Below are 16,729 nucleotides of genomic sequence, written 5' to 3' on the forward strand. Positions count from 1 at the left end.
ACACCTTTGGAAATTCGGGGGGGGGGGGGCGGTTCTTGGAGTTCCTTCCGTGGTTAACGAATCCAACTAGGAACCATGAGGTTGCGGGTTCGACCCCTGGCCTCGCTCAGTGGGTTAAGGATCCAACGCTGCTGTGAGCTGTGGTATAGGTTGCAGATGCGGCTCAGATCCCGAGTTGCTCTGGCGTAGGCTGGCAGCTACAGCTCCAATTTGACCCCTAGCCTAGGAATCTCCATATGCCACGGGAGCGGCCCTAGAAATGGCAAAAAAAAAAAAAAAAAAAAAAAATTCTGGAGGGGTTCTTGCTGTGGCACAGTGGGTTAAGAATCTAACGGCAGTGGCTCAGGTCAGCGCAAAGGTGTGGGTTTGATCCCTGGCCCAGCGCAGTGGGTTAAAAGATCCTGCATAGCTGCAGCTCAGATTCAACCCCTGGCCCAGGAAATTTCCATATGCCATGGGTGCGGCCATAAAGAAAAAATTCTGGTCCTTGAGCTTGGTTTCTATTAAAGAAATAGCAGAGAGAAAAAGAAGAAGAAAAGGAAAGCACTAAATACTGAACCTGTAATTATTTTATTTTTATACACACAGCACAGTATAATTACCTTTATCTATAGGAGTAACAATTATGTCATAAACGGGGCCATCACATATCTTTGGCTGTTAAACCAGCCGGTGCTCCCACCCTGACACTTGGGGTTAAATTACTGTCACCCTGTTGCACTTTCAGACACTCTGTGGTGACAGTAACAGCAGCATGGGGGCAGGAGGACAAGCAGGGACTTCAATTGTTTGTTTATTAGCAAATATACAGTAGATCTAGTTAAGATAAACTTAAATTCCAGTGGCGGCTATAGGCCTGTTCCAAATATTAAAAACATCTGACTCCAAACTCACCTTTTTGATGATTTAGGGCAAATGGCTGAAAATTTTTAGCATATTGTAATGCCTCTCGCTGATTTGTAGTGCCTCCCATTAACAAGCTAATAAAGTACAGTCTGTGTAGCTTAAACTCCAAGGAGCTGTTCTGGGCTATGAGCATTTCTCGGTTTGATACTGCCCATCTATAAAAAAGCAAAAAAGATTTTAACAATAATTAAGAGCACAGACATGTGTGTTAAAAATGGTTTGAAACCTCACACATACCAAAAAAAAAAAAAAAAAAAAAAAAAGGGCCTAGGCTGCCATCTTGTGGAAGTTGGTGGTATCATCAATTCCCAGGCCGAGACTTGTAAAGAAACAAACTACACTTAAAGACACTCTTTAGCCAGTGAAAAATTATTAAGTTAGATGATAATTATGTATTTAATAAGGCTTTACACCAAGACAAGACGGATTCTGACATATCTGGAACTGCACAAGGCTACACTCTGAAGCGAACATCAGCCATAAGACTAGTCTAGTCCTGTTAAACTGACATGTTTATAAGTGAGTCACAAGATTCTGAAGGGAAACCAGCTATCTTTAAACTTTCACTGGTGTGAGACTTGGTGCTACTTGCTTTGAGGTTACAAACAGTAAACTCAGGTATTTACCCTTAAGGTGCTTTCAGACTATCAGAAGGATAAAGCTATATAAACACCATTTAGCATATCATAAAAAGATTTGTACAAACAGTGCCAATGAGGGAAATACGCAGTTTTGAATGATCCAAAGCATAGTGACGCAGGCCTCAACAGCACAAATGATAGGAATAACCAATCCTGAGCTGGGACTACCAGTTAAAAAGGTGAGCACTAAAGCAGAAGTCTATCAGCCAGCTGTTAAAAGTCAGATTTGTAAGCAAGTGGTAAGAAGCACTGCTTGGAGTTCCTGTTGTGACTCAGCAGGTAATAATCCCAACTAATATCCATGAGAACGTAAGTTCGATCCCTGGCCTCGCTCAGTGGGTTAAGGATCAGTGCTGCCATGAGCTGTGGTGTAGGTTGCAGATGTGGCCCAGATCTGGTGTTGCTATGGCTGTGGCATAGGCTGGCGGCTACAGCTCCAATTCCACCCCTAGCCTGGGAACCTCCATATGCCACAGGTGCAGCCCAAAAAGACGGAAAAAAAAAAAAAAAAAAAAAAAAAAAACAAAACAAAAAACTGCTTTATTTCTCTATACATATTAATGTGTAGAAGATGTTAGTATCACATTCTTCTTTAATCTGATCTTATAAATATTCCCCACTGAATTCAACTCACCAAGAACCCCTCCGAACCTGAACTACTGATTTCCTCCATGGACTCTTACAAGTAAAATGCTTCAGGTTACTCACAATGAACTGGCTGGCTGGTGGGATAAGACTTTACAGAGCTGCACTTTCACTGGATCCTACCCTTCCCCAAAGAGGCCTGCACACCCTTATGAGTATTCTAATCAACTTGTTGATGTATCCACATCTTGGAATCAAATCACGAAGCATCTCTGACCTCAAAATCAAAGTGATTTCTAAAAATACTAATCACTTGGACCTTAGACATTATTTACTGACATTTAAATAAGCCTTGGACCCACACCTAGCACTAATTTAATGATGTTGTTCAGCTGGTAAATCCTTCTGACACCAGCAAAGGGCCTCCAGGGGCTGTCTTGTATGCATGCCCAACAGAAGCCACCAGCACCAAAAGCACTGTGCTTGCGGCAGTCTCCGGTCTGCCAGGTACCTTCCTGACTTCCAGATCCAGAAGTGTCTTTAAATCAGGCCACTTACATATACACACACATATGTATCTATAAAATAGAGATGTAACAAGAACCTACACTGTACAGCACAGAGAAATCTACTCAATACTGTGTGACAACTATGTGGGAAAAGCATGTAAAAAGGATGGGATATATGTGTACCTATATGTAGAACTGAGTAACTCTGCTGTACACCTGAACTAACACAACTTTCTAAATCAACTATACTCCAATAAAATTTAATAAATAAATAAATCAGGTTACTCACCATTACCCCCTCTCACTCATAAAAGCATGAGTATGTTTTCCCACTAACAAGTAAGAAGAGGTGGTGAGCTTTTTCTTTTTTGTTTCTGACATGAGATATGTGTATATGTGTGTATCAGTTTTCAAGAGTCAAAGAAGGGAATTAACAGAGAGTAGCTATAAATTTTAGTAAAGGGCAAAGTCCATAAGTGGGCAATTCACAGAACAAGAAAAAAAATCTATTTCAATTTTAAAGGCGATGTTCATGATAAAATGTTAAGGGGGGGGGGAAGATGTGAAAACAAAAATTTTCCTTCCAGTCATCAGAATTCTTAACAGCAATGATTTCAGGAAAGGTGGATTTCGTGCATCAACTGCTGTGGTGTGGGCTACCACCAATCAGAACAGGGTACCAACTGTTAGAGCAGCACCAACCAAGAGGATGCACCAAGGAACAGCAATTAGTCCAGATGACAGTGATTTTTAAGAACACTGACCTATATGGTTCCCGTCGTGGCGCAGTGGTTAACGAATCTGACTAGGAACCATGAGGTTGCGGGTTTGATCCCTGGCCTTGCTCAGTGGGTTAAAGATCCAGCATTGCCGTGAGCTGTGGTGTAGGTTGCATACTCGGCTCGGATCCCAAGTTGCTATGGCTATGGGGTAGGCCGGTGGCTACAGCTCCAATTCGATCCCTAGCCTGGGAACCTCCATATGCCATGGAAGCGGCCCTAGCAAAAAGGCAAAAAGACCAAAAAAAAAAAAAAAAAAAAAAAAAAAAGAACACTGACCTATAATGGCATATATTACTGTCATACCTAAAAAGCTTAATAACTTTTAAAGCTACTGCAAAAGTAAACAAAATTTCTTAACTTTCCTTTCTCATCAATGAGCTAACAGTAACTGCAAATTACTTTTCCTAAAAGTAATTCAAGCTATGAATACGAGTTCATAGCTTTCCAAGTTATATATATATATTTACCTTGATTTTTAACTTAAAGAGTCATTTATTTAAACAACGTAATTCCTAATTTACTACTTGAATTTATGTTTACTACAATCAGCAAGCTAAATGTAAACATTCAGTTAACTTCACCATGGTTTTTAAAAGAAACTCTGCTCCCAATCTCCAATGTGGGCCACAAGAGAACGAACTGATGGCTTTGGAACCTTGTTTAAAGAAACACTGTAGAAAGACCAAAAAAATGACACCCAGTAAGGTCACCTATGTCACAATTCTCTTCGTTCACCACCACGACTACATTCTCCTAAAGAAACCTTCTGGACCTCTTCCATAAAAAGGCCCCAAACAACACTACTTACGCAGGTGACTAAGTTAGAGGCAACCCACGTCTAGGCAATTATCTCACAGAAACAGGAAGCATTAATTATCCTCACTGTCAGGCCTCCAAAAAGACTTGGCCCTAACAATGCTCCATATTTAGAATTTCCATATTATTCCAAAAATAATTAAAATAAGATTCCACTTTCATAGTTAGCTGTTCTTTCTTCCCCAGAAACCTGACAGCATCAGTCTGTTTCTCCCTCTGCTCTCACCATTTTGCCAGTCTGGGCTGGTGTCTGTTTCTGGTTAACAGTGAATAAAAATGCCTCTTGCCAGTTCCTACAGCACACTCCACCACAAGCTTTCCAGCTTTTTTTTTTTTTTTTTTTTTTGAGAGTTATAAATATCTTGTTTTTTTAGTCTATCTTAGGGCTATCTTTCTTGTGGTTAAAAGCTGAAGTTCACAGGTATGGACTTGGCTAAACATTACTGGTGACCAAACCAAGTGCTTAAAAAATCCAGACTGGGAGTTCCCGTTGTGGTAATGAACAGGATTCAGGGATAATGAACCTGACTAGTATCCACGAGGACGTAGGTTCAATCCCTGCCCTGGCTCAGTGGGTTAAGGATCCAGTGTTGCCATGAGCTGTGGTGTAAGTTGCAGATGTGGCTCGGATCTGGTAATGCTGTGGCTGCGGTGAAGGTCAGCAGCTGTACTTCTAATTCAACCCCTAGCCTGGGAACTTCCAGTTGCCATGGGTACAGCTCTAGAAAGAAAAAAAAGAAAAAAAAAAAATCCAGACTGGCAAAAATCAAAGTGCAGAAAATAAAAATTTTTTTAAAAAAGAAGAACCCTGTAACTTTGCTTTAGGATAGCTAACATTTCATTTCTGATATATTTTTGAGTGGTAATTTCTCAGATAGGAGTTGAGTCCATTGCTAGAGCTACTAGCATTTTACTCATCTCAGAGCTGGGGTGAGTATCTGTCCTTCTTAGATGCTATTTAATAAACCACACAAACAACAGCCTTCACGCCTCAGCTTCACAGGGTCTCAGGAAGGCAGAGCTCAGTATGTGGCCAAACAACAACACATGACAAGTGGTCACCATGTCAGACAGTGCAGTTCCACAGATTAGTGACCTTTTACTGCTGGTTTCCCACCCACAAAATCAAGGGTTTTATAGCCTAAATTAGTAACAGGTCAGCATTTTATAAGAACAAATTCCAGAGTCCCCTTTAGCTCCCCCTCCTGGCCTAGTTTAGCTCCTTATTCTTTTATTTTATTTATTTTTTTTAGGGCTGCACCCAAAGCATATGGAGGTTCCCAGACTAGGGGTCTAATCGGGAGTTGTAGCCACCGGCCTACACCACAGCCACAGCAACGCCAGATCCGAGCCGAATCTGCAACCTACACCACAGCTCACGGCAATGCCAGATCCTTAACCAACTGAGTAAGGCCAGGGATCGAACCCACAACCTCATGGTTCCCAGTCAGATTTGTTTCCACTGCACCATGTTGGGAACTCCCTTATTCTTTTAAATGCTTCATCTCAGGAATAATTTGTTTCAATTTTCCCTTTTTAATTTTTTTAATGGCCACACCCCAAGCATACTGGAAGTTCCTGGGCCAGGGACTGAATCTAAGCCACAGCTGTGGCAATGCCAGATCCTTTAACCCACTGGCCAGGGATGGAACCCACTCCTCCACAGCAACCCAAGCTGCTGTAATCAGGTTCTTAACCCACTGTGCCATAGGAGGAACTCCCAATTTTCCCTTTTTTTAAAAGAAGAGTCTTAATCTCTCTACAGTCATGGCTTGCCCACTCATTTCCCAGGATGCTCAAGTCCTTGGTGAGGCTGGATCCAGGTAAGAGACAGGCATGTTAACCTGCTCCCTGAGGGGTAGCCACTGCCTTGGAACTTCATACACACTCTGGCCAGCAACAAACACAACACAGACATTGGAAAATGATGACCCTAGATACTTTGCTTCCTTTGGCTTGTATATTCTTTTGTGTTTTCTTCTCCACTGGGCCCCTCTCTCCATTTTCAATTGGCTTCTTTTTCACACGGTAGCTCTTCTCGCATGAGACTCAGTGTGTGGGCACAGTGAGTTAAGAGTGGATCCCTCATCTCTTCTGCCCACTCAGAATTAAGAACCTCCATCCCTCAACAAAACCAAAAGAGAAAAAAACAAAGGAGAAAACCCTCACATGGTGGGGAGAACAGTCAAACTTGTTTGAACCTTGGTTCCTTTCCTCCAACAGTCCATCTGTCAGAGTGTTCTTTATTTGGGGGTTCTATGTGGCTTTTAAAACTGCCTGCGTCAGCAAGACTGCCTGCCAGGAAGACGGACTAACAATGAGGGAACACATACCAGAAACCCGCTAATCACTGCCACCCACTTTCCAGTGGCAGTCAAGGCTCTAGGACCAGGCACCTTGGCTTGTTTCCTTCATTTCATTTTCTAAAACCTTTCTCTACTTATGAATTGTGTTCTTCACAATACAACAATTTCTCGAAGTCTAGCAAGCATTTTTTTCTCCTCAGAGAGAAAACACACACACTACTGAGAAATCACACGCACCACCAAGAAATCACAACAGTAAGCCCATGTCACATCCCTCTGTGGTTTTTATTTCCAGCCTCATCTAACAGCTAGGAGACGACTCCTGAGGATGGAGTCCTCTCCTATTTCAACAGCCTGCCTGAGACTGTTCATGGCCTATCCAGTCAAAACTCTTCTCTGGTCGAGACTAACAAAATAGTTTCTCTTCTGTGAAAAATCCTGTAATGTTTCTCTCTCTCTCTTATAACCACTCATTAGTTTCTGTTCCCTTACGGCATTCTACTGAGGCTGTGCAAACAGAACTGCAAACTCCCCTAAACAAGTTCTATGAGGGCACTGGGCCGCTCCAGGTGTTGAAAAAAATCAGCTTTCCAAGTCTGCTAGGTTGAAAGTCAGATCCTAGACTATGGAAACCCACCAAGGCAGTATTACTCTTTGAAACACCTTCAGGAAGGCAATCAACTGGCTGCCCCTCAAGACAGCACTTTCAAAATGTCAATAACTGACACAGAGTTACAAGGACAATTTTTATTTTTCTAATTTTCTCCATCTTCCCATATTAAGTTATTGTTACTTTCTTGTTGACACCAGTTTCTTTGGCTCCTGATTCTATCCGCCATGTGAAGGAGGAAGTCATGTTTGTTCAATGTTCTCCTTCAAACTATTCCATCATTTATTGAGTGCCTACTACAAAATAAGCACTATGATAGGTACCACGAGGAATTCAAAAAACAGACAATGCAGAGATCCCATTGTGGGGCAGCAGAAACGAACCCAACTAATATCCAGGAGGATGTAGGTTCCATCCCTGGCCTCACTCAGTGGGTCAAGGATCCCGTGTTGCCGTGAGCTGTAGTGTAGGTCTCGGACACGACTTGGATCCCACGTTGCTGTGGCTGTGGTATAGGCCAGGGCTACAGCTCTAACTGGATCCCTAGCCTAGGAACTTCTATGTCGTGGGTGCGGCCCTTAAATTAAAAGGGGGGGGGGAAATAGATAAAGCAATCTAGATGAAGAGAAAAATCTGCACACAAACTCAGAAATACAGAGGCAAGAATAAAAGAACAGGAAGAGTCCCAACCAGACCCATATATAAAATTAGCTGTTCTGTCCCCTCTCTCTACCACATCCATTACCATTCTTTACTGCCTTCTTTCCACTGTCTCATTATCTGTAGTTAAGAGCTAATGCTCATCAGACTCTCCTCTCATCCAATCCTCCTATGGCCTCTGTCCACAGCAATCTTTGTGGCTGGCCTCTGCCTCAACTGCCTAGGCTGCCTGGAGGACCTGCTGTGGCCTTTCACCTTCTTCCCTCTCTCCTGGGTGGTTCCATGAGGCTTCCTCCCAGGAGAGGCCTCACATGAAACACGAAAGATATTTCCCCCCTTGGATCTAAACCAGAATTCTCCAAATTCACGCCCCATATCTTTCAACTTTTGGTACAAGTTGAGTACAGTGGATTTTCTGTACCTTGCCCACAAAAGATGTTCAGTAATTACTGGCTTTGCACTCACCAGTAATAGACAGGAGCTGGAAAAGTTTGAGTTGCTGTAATGGAGATTTCTACTAAACTAACATCTTCCAAACTTATGTTTTACAGAACTCCAATTCTGTGAGTTTTAAGGTGTTACTGGGAGTGGGAGGAGACCAGGATTCTTTGGTTAAATATGCAAACACTGGGTTTTATAAAGTCAAATGAGTTTCTTTACTGTGGGACTGTTGATGGCCCATCTAATATGCTACAGTGGTTCTCTAAGAGGAGAGTATCAGGGAATATCACACAAAGCATTTCTTGACTAACCTTCTAATTCCACATTCTTTTCAGGGAACATCTTCCAGGCCTTAATTTCTCCTTTATAAAATGAATACTTACTTCATAGGACTATTACAAGGATTGAATAAGCTAATATATGTAAAATACTTAGAACAATGGTAGGCAAATAATAAGCAGTCAAGAAGAATTAACTGTAATTATCACTAATTTTCCCCCCATGCTGATATTTAACATGGCAATATTCCCAGAAAGGTGAAACAAGAAACTTTTTACTGTACAGTTGGTCCAACGTATCCATGGATGCAGAACCTACGGATATGGAGGGCCAAATGTACCAGGGCATTTTATATAAGGGACGTGAGCATCCATGAATTGTGGTATCCACGGGGCTTCCTGACATCATGTCCCCACAGACACCGAGGCACAACTGTACAGTAACTGCCACTGCTGCTGCCAAGTAGATGGAAATTAAGGCATGAGAAGCACTGCTTGAGGCTACAAATAAAGAAGACATTTAGAGAAATAATTGATAGATATGGTAGAGTTATCAGTAAGACACTTAGATCTTACAGGAAAAGCACAAAGTTAAAAGGATCTTATAAATTTTCTTCATTCCAAAAAGGAAAGGCCTTGAGTATTTTAAAGGCTAAGGCAGTGCAAATACTCAGTACAGTCTCCAGTACAAAGTAAGCACTCAATAAAAGCTTGACAGAAAACCTGAGAGATTAATGGATAAATGAATAGTACCTCAAATAACTCATATATTACTTCTAAATCACTATAAAACAACACTTAGGTGGAAGATGAAAGTAGAAAGAAGGTTGCCATATTCTGTTTAAGAGGTGTTAGAGGCACTTGATTACATTTAATACTGCAGGTAAGTCGCAATAAAATCTGCTAAAAAAAAAATCAAATATACTATAAAGGTAATATTCATAGTACACAATGGTGCTGTTTACATGACATTTATCTTTAATAAACTAAAATAAATTAGTTACCTCATATTTATAATTTATATAGAAATTTGTAATTTATAAATTTACACCGGAATCTATCTCTACCTGTTCACCTGCACTGGTTTTAGAACTTTGCAAAATTTTATAAGAACTGAGAAATATCAGAAACAGAAAACTAAACTATGAATAATTAAATGGTTTAGTGGAAGGAAAAAAATGCATTTTATAAAAATCACCAAGGCTCTTCCCAACAAATTTTTTTCTTGGTAACAACAATCTCAAACACTCCGGGTTTTAAAAAAAAAATCAAAATTCTAAGGCTATGACCTCACAACAATATCCCTGCTTCTGTCTTCCAGCTTCTTCCTTTTGATAACTCTCCTTCCTTCCTCCCCCTCTCTCCTTCTTCCTTTCTTTCTCTTAAAAACAAATAACCTGATAATCTTCACATTAAAAACTTTCAGCAAACTATAGGCCAAGGCCAAATGTGGCCTGCTGCCTGTTTTGTATGTCAGATGAGAGATGGTTTTTTGTTTTTTCTTTTAACAGTTTTAAAGGGTTGTAAAATAAAAAATAAAATAAAGACAAATACGAAATGGAGATCTTAAGTAGCATGCAAAGCCTAAAACGTTTACTATTTGGCCCTTTATTGAGTGCTGACCCTGCTCTAGGACAATATTTAGCAGCGCTTACTCAGCAATTTCAGATAATTCACATCGATGTAAGTTCACAGTGAATCGTTCAGTTTTACAACGGTAATTAGAGTAAAACCATAACAATATTTGTTCTCATCATGTATATCACTTAGTTCCAATAACCAACTACATTTTTTTGCTAGCACCAAACCCAGGAAATTATGGAAGTTCACATACCAGACTCAGACCACCCGGACAACAGTACTTCAGTTATAAAGCTAGTCCAGGGGCTGGGGTATCCTGGACACAGGAAACCCTTTCCTCTCATGGGAATTCAGACCAGCTGATAAGGGAAGTATGTTCTAACCATTTTCTCTTACTGCACATTCCCCCAAATCCACTTAGCTAAAAAAAAAAAAAAATTCTCGATTTCTCTGAAGTCTACCCCAGTCAAGATATGTATACATTTCGAAATTTCCACTGTACTTTCTAATTACATTTTCTGACAGAGTTCTCTCAAAAGTATTCAAGAGAAAACAAACTCAGTGACTCACTCCAGAGCAGGTCTCAGAACTCTGACTTTTAATGCTTCTAATATTCGATTTAACTCCACAAATGGTTCTTTCTGGCTTGGGTCCACAGAAAGACCAGATTCCTGAAAAAAAAACAGAACTTTTGTTAGTAATCAGAGTAAAGAGGTATGGTAAAAGCATATTCTAAAGTATAAAATATGAGGAAAGACATTAAAGATACCTTCTTTTCATGGATATATGCATAACTGATTCACCTGACTATATACCTGAAACTAACACAACATTCTAAGTCAACTATACTCCAATAATTTTTTTTAAAAAACATAATTTCTTTTTAAATGTGTTTCTCTTGATGATTGAGCCCTAGTATCATTCTTCCTCCTTTTTCATAACAGTAAAACCCCAAATTTTAACTGGGCACAGAACCATATGGAATAAAACTGGGCATGGCTTCACAAGGTATTAAGTCCTAGCCAGCGAAATATAAGCATATACTCTTTGCCCCTTCTTGGAATACAGTACAGCTGGAGTTCTGGCTATCCTGGACTATGAGGACAAGGGACACCTGAGAAACAGGAGAGCTACAAGGAGCCTAGGTCCCTAAGAGCTTCATGGCGCACAGCTACCATAAGTGCTGTGGGTGGCGTACTACCTCCTATTTCTATGTAAGAAAAATAACTTCATTTTTGTTTAAGCCACGGGTATTTGGGGTCTCTGTTACTTGTAAAAAACTTAATCCCAAATGACACAGTTTACTTTAGGAAATTCATATAGACACACACACAAAATCCCATAAGATATAGAGAAAGACCCGAGTTCTTTCTTATCTGAAGTGCTTAATATTGAAAAGACTTAGAATAAGTTTGGTTTACACACTGGCTTTAAATTATTTAACCCTTATGGTCTACGTTTTTCTAAAAAGGAAGATACAATAGCACCCAGTGCCTCAGGAACAGAATTTGAAGACACATGAACTGGAACTGAATCTTACTTAGTTCCTCCACTATGGCTTGTAGGTCTTGGGCAGGGGGCTTCTCCAGACCTTAGATTCCTCATCTATAGAGCAGAAGCAATAATTGCTTCCTCTCAGGGTTGCAGTGAGGAAGAAAAGCACAGCTAGGCTGGTGGTAAATACTCAATACAGGGCCACTGCTAATATTCTGATCGCGTGGTATTGGTAAACTGTTCTGAGATCCCTAAGTTCGCATCTAATAGAAATAAAAGACAGATGCTGCTCACTTGAAGTAAATTTTAGCTTTAATTCATTTGAGGAACAATTCTTTCATCTGGGCCAGATAAGAAGAACAAATATAAACCTCTTTGTCCTTTTCTTCATCTTTGCTATACTAACCTTCCCTATCAAAGGGAGAAATGTTTCAAAAAGTATTATCACTTCTGACCCTTCACTGGGACCAGTGTTGTGGGGCAGGAATAAGGACATAATCTGAGTAACAATTTCTAGGCCTATCATTTTCACCAACTTAAAAAAAAAAGAACAATTCCTGCTGTGGTGCAACAGGATCCAACAGCATCTCTTGAGTGCCAGGATGCAGGTTCGATCCCCAGCCTGGCACAGTGCATTAAGGATCCGGTGTTAACACAGTTGTGGATTAGGTTGCAACTACACCTAGGATCTGATTTCTGGCCCAGAAACTCCATATGCTGTGGGGCCTCCAAAAAAGAAAAGGAAAAAAAAGAAAGAAAAAGATATACTTCCTAGTAAAATGAGGTTAGCCCTGGTGATTTAAATACTAAAAATCTACCTATGGCTAGAGACTTAAAAATGGCACAGCTGCCTGGTTTGTTTCAGCCTCTTGAAGTTGGCACTGTTACCTGGCAGAGCTCCTCAGCTACATCCAGCATCCCTTGTCGAAAGAAGTGCTCCACCATCACCTCATTGAGGAGCCTCTGGCTGTCTGCCTGCCAGCAGCCGTCTATTCCCACACTGCTAATGTCAGAATCAAAATTCTGAAAAACAAGAAAGTGAATCATGAATTGACCAGGATACATACTTTATACGTTTTCACCCCACTTACTTAAACAGAAAAAATGGCACGCGTTTCACTCTGAGACACCTCCAGTAAGTACCCAATTCCAATTTATCTGAAGCCTCTGACAGGATGGAATTTTCTCAATGCTCTTTTCTAAACCTTGTCACTCTCATTGATTACTGCTGGAAGAGTAATAAACAGGTGCATTTTTTGAGGGTATTTGGGGAAAATACATAACCTTATTAGTGATTTCTGTGAATAAATTGATTTCCAGGCATTATACGATTGCAGTGTTTTCAGAGGTGTGCAATGATGCCTGTAAAAGCATGTTCAATGCAGCATTGTCTGATAGGGAAAAAGAAAACCCATAATGTCCAGCACAGGATTATTAACCCATGGCACATCCCAACAACTGCAGAGCCCAGGTGGGAGTTGGGGAAAGAGGAATGGCCAGACGGTTAAGAGAGCAGGATCTGGGACCAATCGACCTGGGCCTGAATCCTGGTTTTATCTTATCAGCTGTGTGATCTTGGCCAAATCACTCAAGGTCTTTGCACCTCAGCTTCTTTATATTTAGTAAAGAAAATAACAGTACCTCCCTGTTATGGGCTGAACTGCATCCTCTCACAGTTCTGAGGCTGAAGTTCTAACTCCCAGTACCTTATAAAGTTAAAATGACATCATTCGGGTGGGCCCTCATCTACTAGGACTGGTATCCTTATCAAAAGAGGAAATAAGGGAGTTCCCTAGTGACCCAGCAGTTAGGGATCTGGTGTTGTCACTGCGGTGTGGAATGCTGTGATGTGGGTTCAATCCCTGGCCCAGGAACTTCTGCGTGCCATGGGCACAGCCAAAAAAAAGGGGGGGGGGTGGTTAGGACACAGACAGGTAGAGGGGAGACCATGTGTTACAGACTGGATGTCTATGTATCTCCCACCCCGTCCCCCAAATTCCTACACTGAAGCCCTAAAAACCAGTGTGTATTTGGAGACAGAGTCTGGGAGAAGGTGATAAAGGTTAAATGAAGGCATAAGGGTGGGGCCCTAATCCAGCAGGGCTGGGGCTCTTATAAGACAAGGGAGAAACCCCAGGGCTCCCCGTCTCTCCACCACATGAGGACACAGTGAGAAGATGGTCATCTGCCAGCCAAGAAGGCAGCTGTCTGCCCTCAACAGGAAATATAGTGGTCAGCCACCCTGATCTTCCCAGTCTCCACCAACACGGTGATCCGGAACTTCTACTCTCCAGAACTGTGGGAAAATACATGTCTGTGAGCCACCTGGTGTGCGGTACTTTGTTAAAGCAGCTTTAGCAAATCAACACCTCCCTACTGGTTCCATGAAATGGTAGTTGCTACTGTGCTAGTTTTTGCTATTCACAATTAAAAAGTGAGGCTCACTGCTCTGTATCTACTGGCATGGAAAAATGTCCATAACACTGTAAGTGAAAAAAAGCTACTTCTATATAACTAAATGCCATTTCTCTAAAAAAAAGCAAGAGAGCAAGAAAGAAAAGAAAACTTGCAAATGCTTATAGAAAAAAATCTGAATGAATAAATACACTAAAGTATTATTAGCAGAGATTATCACTGGTGATTATCACTCTCCACACAAAGAGCCGATATTCCTCTTAGGTCAAGCTAAAAGATTTTGTAAAGCACATGTGTGGTTGGTTTAGGTTCCAGGTAACACGGATCCCACCCAGTCTCTCCCACCAGATGCAATTACAAAATCAGGACTGAGCGGATAAGCTATGTGAGGAAACTACAAAGTTAGCAGTATGAAGTGGGTTGGGGAAGAAGGCGAACTGGTGGCGAATTCACTCTTTTTCTCCCTCCAACATCTCTCAGCCTGGATGCAGTGTAGCCAAAACCCAGAACTGGGCGCCCAGAATGCGGCCGGAGAGCTCCAGGAGAAGCTCCAGTTGTGGCACATGGATCAGGAGTGGGTTCTCCTACCAAGAAAGAAGGGGAGGAGTTCTGTGAGGCAGCAGGTTGATGATCTAGCATCGTCACTGCAACAGCTCAGGTCACTGCAGTGGTGAGGGTTCCATTCCTGGCCCTGGTACTTCCACATGCCTTGGGTGAGGCAGAGGGAAAAGGAGGAGGAAGGGACAGAGGGAGGAAGAGAAAAAAGAAAAGAAAAGAAAAGGGAAATCACATGCTTTTTTACCTCCACTTTCTTGCTCAAGTCAGCCTGCAGTTAAATGAGTTTACATTGTAAATAAGTCCCTTCCCAGCAGTACCTAGATTATGTTTGACTAACAACCGGGGGACAAGAATCTTGGGAGACCTTTAGAACTGTCTACACAGCAGGCAACCTAAAACTCTGAGAGAAGGGATCCTTTCTTTCCAGTCAGGGGAGCTACGGTCCCAGGAGGGAGGGACAGGACAGTGCAGTGCTGGTGGGATGGTGGTGAGCTGGTGAGGACAGCTGCCTACCAAGAGCGAGAGACAAAAACCCCCACTGCATATTTTCTGTTCTTCTACCTACCTTGTAGCCCAAAATACACAATAAATGTAATAGAGAGCAGGGGTATATAAAGTCCCAGCCGCCAGGCAGGATGATGAAAAGACAGCCCCAGGGAACTATTAAGTATCAGGGGAGGGAGATCACAGAGAGGAAGGAACTCAGAAAAGTAACCCCCTTCCCCACCTAATGTAGTTTTACTAACTTCTGGGCTCAGCCTCAGATTGACTCTCACACCACAGCCTGAAAACTGAAGGAGGGGACAGACCTAGTTCCTAGGTCCCAGAGTGGCCGCTGTTTGCACACAAACAGGACATATCTCAATAGCTCTGTAATGGCTTTGCAAACGAAGCTAATATTAACATGACAACAGAGAAGACTGATCAGAACTGGAGCCTGAGCCCAACCTGGTCGAGTGCCCACTAAAACAAAAGCACTCGTATTTCTGTAGAATTTAAAGAGGACTCAGAGTCTCAAAACACACTATTAAAAATGTCCAAAATACACTCCAAAATTATTTGGCATATGAAGAACCACGAAAATCTAAATTTATGAGAAAAGATGTTCAACAGACAACAATACCTAGATGACACAGACGTTAGTATCATCAGACATTATAAGTTTATTCAAGTTGCAATTATAAAGTTAATTCAAGAAGGAAGAGCAAACACTTTCAAACCAAAGACAGAAAGTCTTAGCAAAGAAACAAGATACAGAAATCACAAGTAAAAACCCTGCGGATGGACTCAATAGCAGAACGGAGGTGACAGCACAAGTCAGTAAAGACGCATAAAAATTATCTAATCTGAACCACCAAATAAAGATAGGAAAAAAAAAAAAAATGAAAAGGGCCCCAGGGACCCATGGGACAAAAACAGAAGATCATGTCATGTTACTGGAGGGCTGCAAGAAGAGTGTAGTGTTGAAAATTTTTTTTTTAGTATTTCCCAAACTTGGCAAAAGACATAAATCTACAGATTCAAGAAGCTCAACCAACTCCTAAAGGGATAAATTCAAAGAAATCCACAATCAAGACACCTCACAAATCAAACTGCTAAAAACTGAAGACACAAAAAAACTCTTAAAAGTAGTTAGAGAAACATGGCACAAGGCTTACATGGGAACTGTGATTCTTTGCTTTTTTTTCCTTCCCTTTTTTAAGGCTGCACCTGGGGCATTTGGAAGTTCCTGGGCTAGGGGCCTAAGCCACAGGCACAGCAACACCAGATTTGAGCCACATCTGTGACCTATACCGCAGCTTGGGGCAATGCCGAACCCTTAACCCAATAATTAAGGCCAGGGATCAAACATGTGTCGGGTTCTAAACCCAATGGGTCACAACAGGAACTCCAGAACTGTGATTCAAATGACTACAGATTTCACAATAGAAACCATGGAGACCAGAAAAAAGCGGCACATTTTTCAAGTATTAAAAAAAGAACTGTCATCCCAGAATTTTAAATCGAGTGAAAATATCCTTCAGGAACAAAGATAAAAACACATTCTCAGATGAGTAAGAGCTGAGTTTGTTGCCAGAAGATCTGCTCTAAAAGAACTGCTAATGTTCTTCTGACAAAAGGGAAACTGTACTAGAAGTCAACCTGAA

At 41.4% G+C, this 16,729-nt stretch overlaps 1 protein-coding gene across 7 annotated transcripts in view; it reads right to left on the reverse strand.

Annotated features, from left to right (window-relative positions):
- RMND5A (required for meiotic nuclear division 5 homolog A) overlaps nt 1–16,729 on the reverse strand; it is a 59,683-nt gene that overhangs the window by 10,911 nt on the left and 32,043 nt on the right. For 6 of the 7 annotated variants that reach the window (XM_085018738.1, XM_085018736.1, XM_085018737.1 and 3 more), the window contains exons 3-5: nt 12,498–12,632; nt 10,686–10,786; nt 895–1,061 (exon numbers count right to left, since the gene is read on the reverse strand). In XM_085018738.1, the coding sequence (XP_084874864.1) occupies nt 895–1,061; nt 10,686–10,786; nt 12,498–12,554 (325 nt within the window). In that variant the 5' untranslated portion in view covers nt 12,555–12,632. Of the gene's footprint in view, nt 1–894; nt 1,062–4,630; nt 4,840–5,702; nt 10,787–12,497; nt 12,633–16,729 lie in introns of those variants that run through there. The other variant, XR_014841515.1, reaches the window with a different exon arrangement.

This window comes from Sus scrofa, chromosome 3 (genome assembly GCF_054392235.1).
Source record: "Sus scrofa isolate SSC_HxYL_T2T_F1_AM1 chromosome 3, Sscrofa_HxYL_maternal_Yorkshire_Landrace_v2.0, whole genome shotgun sequence".
NCBI lineage: Eukaryota > Metazoa > Chordata > Mammalia > Artiodactyla > Suidae > Sus > Sus scrofa.